This window comes from Gobio gobio (assembly GCF_949357685.1).
Source record: "Gobio gobio genome assembly, chromosome: 22".
Classification (NCBI taxonomy): domain Eukaryota; kingdom Metazoa; phylum Chordata; class Actinopteri; order Cypriniformes; family Gobionidae; genus Gobio; species Gobio gobio.
The window spans coordinates 23,692,416-23,700,036 of NC_137118.1; the positions used below are offsets into that span (position 1 = coordinate 23,692,416).

Genomic DNA, 7,621 nt, shown 5'->3' on the forward strand with positions numbered 1-7,621 from the left:
CGAACGCCGGCGCTACGTCATATTCTCGCGCATGCGTCGTGGAGGCACACACGGAAGTCGAGAACAAGTTGGTTAAAGGTGTTATTTTGATTTTTTTTTTGCGCACAAAAACTATTGTCGTCGCATCGTAAACTTATTGTAGAGCCACTGTGGTGAGATGGACTTTGTAACGACGTTTTAAGTGCCTTTCATGGATCTTGGAAGTGTCAATGTACTGAATGCCAACGGAGGCCTGTCTGAAGCCTTTCTCAGCCATCAGCTTTCAACTAAAATATCTTCATTTGTGTTCCGAATATGAACGGAGGTCTTACGGGTGTCCAACGACATGAGGGTGAGTAATTAATGACAGAATTTTCATTTTTGGGTGAACTAACCCTTTAATGTTAAAGGCCTGAAAATAACCTAAATGTAAAACTGCATTTCTGATCATGTTGTGATTCAAATTTGAGGATGATACTCTTAAAAATTTAGCTTCTGTAAGCTTTTATGTCAAAAAAAAAAAAACTCTAGGCGTCTTTTCAAAAAGGCCCTTTATTTCAGAAGATTTGTAATTGTAAAGAGTAGCGTTTCATTCATATAAATCTGCAATAAACTGCTAATTATAATGGATATATACAGTTACTGAAAAACTAAAGCAACTATTACAGAATTTACAAAGTGTAAAAAACTAATTTAGTTGATAAGAAGTGCCAGTCTCCACTGCGGTGTGCTCTCGCAAGATGATGCCTTTTGATTGGTTACAACGTCCATCAATCAAACCTTTGTTGGCAAGGCATTGGCTAGGCATTGCCTGCCTTTATCCAACCAAAACCATAGCCGCTTTGACTGACACCTCACGGAGCCTGTAATGCGCTTCCTGTATATAATGAGTCATCAGAAGGCCTGTGATTGAAGGAGAGAGACCTGGGAGGGTTTAACTGGAGCTGAAGACTCTAAACTGCAGGGGAGATCATAGACATAATAAATACATAGACGCCCTATTGGTCGCTTTAGAACGTTGCTGCAATACGTCAACGCGTCCGCCATATTGCTGAGGGCAAGACTGCACTGTAAACAAATGCAAGTAAACGGGTGAGCTGCGGCTTTTCTGGATAAAAACAAAAACAACGTTTACATTTATCAACCGATTTCAGTGGTTTATGATGTACGTGGTATACTAAAAGTTCTATTCTATAGTTACTTAAAATCTTGATAGTTAGACTTATAAAATATATATTTTAATAAGGAATTGTCAAAGGCTTGTAATGCATTTGGATTTTTATACTTGAATAAGAATTATGAAGACGCCCATACTGAGATATAATTTAATTTTCACATTAAATGAAATAAAGTTTTCTTATAGTGGAAAAGGCATTTTCTGTATTTAACCAATTTTTGCTTTTCTTGTGCTTAGAATTGACCGTCATTGAGAAAATGAAACTGCAAATACAAATCACACTGGCAGGCTGCTTTCTGTTTTTTTATAGCACTAAAATGATAGATATTTACAGGTAGATACTCTAAATATACAATAACAAAGATAACTCATGGATCCTTTATACATATGATATGGTACAACTACACTGCAATGCAAATAGTAAATACATGATAAAGTGAGAAGTAATAGTAAATAGTGTATAGTCAATAAAAAAATAGTCAATGAAATAAACAAATAGTATACAGCAAATAAAATAATGAATAGTATAATTATATAATATCAAAAATACAATAATATAATGATAATAGCATAGTTTGTATAATACTATAATAATAGCAATAGAATATGAAATATCAATTACAGAATAGAGACAATAATAAAACATAGTTAAATAGTGACTAGTGAAAAGTACAATAATTTACCAGCATAACTATAATAGATTGATAATTGCAAGTGGTATAATATAATAACGATAATAATAATAATAGCAAATGCAATGTAATATCAATTGCAGAATAATATAGACAATAATAAAAATAGTAAATTAAATAGTGACTGGTAGGTACAATAATAGTATTGGTATAATAATAATAATAACAACAATAACAAAAGGCTGTATATTAACCATCAATCATCTATAATCAGTCATCCTTTGTAGGGTCACCATGGCACACATCACAGAAAAACACAAAACCTGAAATGTACACCAGGGCATTGTCCACAAGGCTACCAATGCGGGTTGGCAGGAAGCTGTGGTCACACACAAGTGCAGAAACGTTTACAAAAGGGGATGGAAGCTCCTCAGATTCTTCTACTGCTAGAGATTACATTTCAACAGCTGGGGTCCGTTTTTCGTACCTCGCTTAATACATCTGAGATGATTTGACAGATCCCAGATCTTTTAATCGTGATCACTGATCTCTGGATAATTTGGTTCTTCAAACAAATTTGCGGATTGGATTAAAATATCTGGATTAAGTTATCTGAGATTACTGCACGTTCTTGTGTTCCCTGAAGAGGGCAGATACTCGAAACCACGATCAGCAATGCAGCGATTGGCTGGTGGCAAGACAGCAACGTAATGACATCATATAATTAAAAAAGCCACCTGGCTTTTAACTGTACGTGTGTAAACCTCTGATAAAATGATAATATATTCCATCACAAATAAATCTCTCAATCAAGTGGCTGTGTGTATAGTACTATACACAACATTATAGTATTATAATATTTTCAAATACTCATTTTTATATGATTTTTATATTCTTATTATTTAAAATTATTATTGCCCCAGGTTCAGTAATGAACTCTTGAAATAAAGTAGCAGTGGCTGGGACAGATTTTAAGTATGCAACCTAATCCTGTTTACATTAAATAAACCGCTCCTGAGCAGGTTTGAGTTTCCGGACCTGTTGCTATGACAGCAAGTCCATGGGCCAGTTGCATAAACTAAGCCATTATGTTAAGACAGTGTCTTAAGATCTAGTATGAGCCACTAGCAGTTAGGCAAGTGGCATTCAGTCTTACTTTTCGTATCAAATTAAGCCAGTCTATGTTTTTATGTAACTGATTTAAAAAAAAATTATGAACAGTCTTAAAGAAAAAAATGTATGTCTAACTTGTAAGACTAGTCTTAACGGTTTATGCAACCGGCCCCCGGATGAGCTTCGAAGAACCAAACAATCCAAGATCATGCCAAATCAGCAACAATCAAGTCCAGCTAACTGAGTTAGCCACATACGAAGAACAGACCCCTGATAGCGACAGGGTCTCATCCTGTGGTTCCACTTTCCCTGAAGTGCTTGGAGAGACACTGCACCGGACCATGAGACACCGGAAAATGCCCTGGAACTGGCCTGCAGTTGGATGTTTATTCCATCCCCCTAAAACCACACACACACACACACACACACACACACACACACACACACACACACACACACACACACACACACACACACACACACACACACACTTAAGAAATAGTTCACACAAAAATTAAAATGAGCTGATAATGTATTCACCCTAAGGCCATCCAATATGTATATGTCATATAAACATAGATATATATGTCATATCTTGGCCAGCAGAGTTTCATATTTGGGTGAACTAGAACTGCACAATTCTGGATGAATCACGATTTTTTGCTGTAATCCTACTTATCAAAGGTTTTAATAGAAATAGCAGAATAATTGTAATTTAAGAATAAGATGATGTAGGTGTTTGAATTAATATTCTTTTTACAATTAATCATGCAGCTCTTCCTTTAATACAGATATTGCCTCTTTTCAGATTATATTTTGATATCTGAAATCCGTACCTGATGCTCGAATTCGAGCTCTGATATCGTACCTCTTTGTCTGGGAAACCTTCAATGTGTGATAAAAGTTAGCTAGGCAACTAACTTAACTTAAGTTAACTAACGTTAAGAGTCACAATATGTCAGTCGCCTGTCATAAAAGTCTTTCAAAAATATATAGATGAATATTTCGATTTCAGGAAATTTAATTTATAATATAAAATATAATATAAGCTAAAACTATAATATAAATCATGTCAACTCATGTCTCAACTTCCACAGCTAAGTAGCGACATCGCTAGCTATTTTAGTCTGACTCTGCTGACCAACTAACGTCACTATTACTAATTATATAATAATATAACGACCAAATACAACCAGAAACAAATGTTCAGTCTTACTTGTGAAAGGTAATTCCCCGAGAACTGTTTCCAATTGTGCGGTGATTTGTACAGCCCCGAGCAGCACACGAAGCAGGCATTTTTCTCAATTCCTGTTATTAGAGTTATTGGAAAGTTGCCCTCCGCAATATGGCGGCGTCGTTGACGTGCAGTCCAGCGGCCAATAGGGCGTCTATGTATTTATTATGTCTATGGGGGAGATCCTCAGAATACTCGCTATTGCATTGAAAATGGACGTGATTAATTACTAATATAACTCAAATACGCTCAAGTAAACGAAGGAGGATTTTTTTGTTTGCCCCCCTCTATTTTTCAGAGTGGACCCTTACACTTACATGCTGGTGTTTATTGGATTCGTCCGATCGGATCTGCACGATAGGAGATGAAAGATGAGTAACTGCATTTATTATGCTGATGTTTAAGTGGCCGGTCCTTTAGCATTTAATTAAATGCTAAATGAAGCATTAAATTAATAATTTATCATTTCATTAATCCTTTAATGCACCACTGCGGATTGAGAGGTTAAACTAATACAAGGAAACATTATTTAATATTTTTTATTCATATGCAAAAATATAGTAAAAATAAATAAATCAAAGTATTTACCAACACATTTTGATGCATGCACAGACATCTAGCATTTCTGAGTGATGATGATGCAGAGGAATCACTGAATCAAAGTTTTGAACTGAGTCAATGAAACAGGTTCAAACTTTTTAATAAAGAAAACGTCCAAATGAAGTTTGTAACTATTCAATAAATGTGTTCAGATCGATGCGCGCTCACGGCTCCGCTCATATGAATGATTCACGTTTTAGTTGCTATGGCGACGCCTGTTATGAATTCTGACGCAGACTCAGACACGCACCGATTGTGTTGTTGATCTGTTGTTGAGAGAGACGACTGAGGCGATTTCACAAACTTTTGCAGAATATTTTCTGTGCTGACCTTGAAATTTTGAAGCTGTTTGGAGGAGACGAGACTTTTATTCTGGAAGAACATCGCAGGAGATATCCTTTACAGAGTTACATTTTTGAGTTGTAGATACTTTTATCTTATTGTTCTTTTCTTATTTTAGGAGTGTCGAGTTTGATTAATTCTTTGTTTTTGTTTTCTTTTTTTTTGGAGGAGTATTTTTGAGGAGAGTTTATTGTATTGTATTGTGTGTTGTTTTGTTTTGTTTTGTGTTTTGTATTGTTTTTGTTCCAGATTGCAGGAGGATGTCGATGGCGAAGATGATGGGTGAAAGAGAAGGTGAGTGCTTTAACGTTAGTTATGTTATGTTACTGAAATATTTCAGCCTCGGGCCGCTCCAGATCCAGGAGAGCTGCTTTCTCTCAGACGGCTGGTCAGGAGGTTTGGAGACAGACAGTGTTCTGATGACCGTGATCAGGCCTGGGCCGGTTGCATAAACCGTTAAGACTAGTCTTACAAGTTAGACATACATTTTTTTTCTTTAAGACTGTTCATACATTTTTTTTAAATCAGTTACATAAAAACATAGACTGGCCTAACTTGATACGAAAAGTAAGGCTGAATGCCACTTGCCTAACTGCTAGTGGCTCATACTAGATCTTAAGACACTGTCTTAACATAATGGCTTAGTTTATGCAACTGGCCCCCAGGATACGCTGCCAGACCAGACCCAGATCACAGATCCAGGAGCTTCCTACACATTTAGCGCTTCTGTCTTCTGAGTTTTCTGTTTCTGTGCCCACAGGTCAGACTGACAAGAAGAGAGCGTGGCAGAGCGGCAGCCGGCAGAGCCCAGATGATCATGGACGTCCGTCCACTCCATCTAAAGGCTTTCGCAGAGGTCAGAATAGGCTTTTATTACACAAGTTATGGCTCAGTTAAAGGGTTAGTTCACCCAAAAATGAAAATGATGTCATTAATTACTCACCCTCATGTCGTTCGACACCCTTAAGACCTTCATCTTCGGAACACAAATGAAGATATTTTTTGTTGAAAGCTGATGGCTGAGAAAGGCCTCAGATAGGCCTCCATTGGCATTCAGTACATTTACACTCACAAGACCCATAAAAGGCACTTAAAATGTCGTTACAAAGTCCATCTCACCACAGTGGCTCTACAATAATTTTACGAAGCGACGACAATAGTTTTTGTGCCAAAAAAAAAATCAAAATAACGCCTTTATTCAACCTCTTCTTGTCTTCCGTGTGTGCCTCCACGACGCATGCGCGAGAATATGACGTAGCGCCGGCGTTTGGGTGAACTAACCCTTTAACAAATAATGTGTCATTGAAAATAACAATTTCATGTGACCACTGAAATTGATTATTAATATTATTAAAAATGTCTTGACCAGGCACCATGTCCACATCATATTTGTCCCTCTCTGAGGACAATATAGTGAGGCGGTTCTGCAGAGAGTCGTTGAGCCTTAGCAGCCGAGGCTCGTACATCACGAGCTCAACAGGTGAGACTGAAATAAGGCTGGGCAGTGTACAGTCACATTGAATTTCATTTTACTGGTGACCTTTTTTTTAAGTAAAACGTAAGTTATGTCATTTTATCACTGCCTAATTGGACGTCAGAGATGTTTCTAATCATTCAGTTTTGTTTTCTTCATTTCAGAAAAACCTACAGAATGTAAGAAGAGGAAACGAGTTCGTTCTTTCCTCAGGAACGTGTGTAAGGCTGTGAGGCGCTCGCTCCTCTGCTGTTGTCTCAGTGATGTGGATGTTGTGGAGTCTTTTGTTCCTCCAGCGGATCTGGAGCCAGAGCCCGATCCTGGTCCATCATCACCTGATCCAGATCACTCCGGCGTCAAGCCAAATAATGGTCAATCTGCAGACATTATTTCTCCAACATTGTTTTAAACAGAATTATTATCGTCTTGTTTGCACTGATATTTTTAATATAAAACAAAGGATCTAGCAATCACAGATCCAGGAGCTTCCTACACATTTAGCGCTTCTGTCTTCTGAGTTTTCTGTTTCTGTGCCAACAGGTCGGACTGACAGGAAGAGAGAGTGGCAGAGCGGCAGCCGGCAGAGCCCAGATGATCATGGACGTCCGTCCACTCCATCTAAAGGCTTTCGCAGAGGTCAGAATAGGCTTTTATTACACAAGTTATGGCTCAGTTAACAAAATAATGTGTCATTGAAAATAGAAAGTTGAAAAAAATAAAACATAAAGTAACAATTTCACCATTGACATTGATTATTAATATTATTAAAAATGTCTTCAGCAGGCATCAGTGATGCGCGGGTCAATGTATAAACAACCCGCACCCGACCGACGTTTTCAACTAACCCGCCCGCAACTCGGACCGCAAAAAAAAAAAGAAGAAAATATTGTACCCGACCCGCTTCCTGACCCGCATTTTTTTAAAGTAATAAATGCTCATCGTAGCTCATTGGGCCATTGAGGAAATGTTTCAGGCCCTGACGTGGTGCGCTCAGAGGTGCAGCGGCGAGAGCAGGCAGTTCTTGAGGCGGCCCATAATTTTCCATTTCAGCTGTCTAGATGCATACTATT

At 37.7% G+C, this 7,621-nt stretch overlaps 1 protein-coding gene across 4 annotated transcripts; it reads left to right on the forward strand.

The window, feature by feature from the left end:
- The first annotated feature begins 961 nt into the window (after positions 1 to 961).
- On the forward strand, positions 962 to 7,416 carry LOC307118694 (uncharacterized protein). Of its 4 annotated transcripts, none has more exons than XM_079804412.1 (7): positions 962 to 1,071; positions 4,434 to 5,371; positions 5,838 to 5,933; positions 6,447 to 6,557; positions 6,716 to 6,922; positions 7,092 to 7,187; positions 7,332 to 7,416. In XM_079804412.1, exons 2-7 carry the CDS (start codon positions 5,338 to 5,340, stop codon positions 7,361 to 7,363), a joined length of 576 nt encoding a protein of 191 aa, XP_079660538.1. In that variant the 5' UTR covers positions 962 to 1,071; positions 4,434 to 5,337; the 3' UTR covers positions 7,364 to 7,416. The 4 variants fall into 4 exon arrangements, with proteins under 4 accessions (XP_079660538.1, XP_079660540.1, XP_079660539.1 ...); XM_079804414.1 differs by having other exon boundaries at positions 966 to 1,071; positions 7,335 to 7,416; XM_079804413.1 differs by having other exon boundaries at positions 1,030 to 1,144.
- Positions 7,417 to 7,621: the final 205 nt, after the last annotated feature.

Coding starts and splice junctions, on each gene's coding strand:
- LOC307118694 (XM_079804412.1), top strand. CDS start 5,338: ATGTCGATGGCGAAGATGATGGGTGAAAGAGAAG. Junction 5,934..6,446: donor ATCTAAAGGCTTTCGCAGAG/GTCAGAATAGGC, acceptor TGTCTTGACCAG/GCACCATGTCCACATCATAT. Junction 6,558..6,715: donor GTACATCACGAGCTCAACAG/GTGAGACTGAAA, acceptor TCTTCATTTCAG/AAAAACCTACAGAATGTAAG.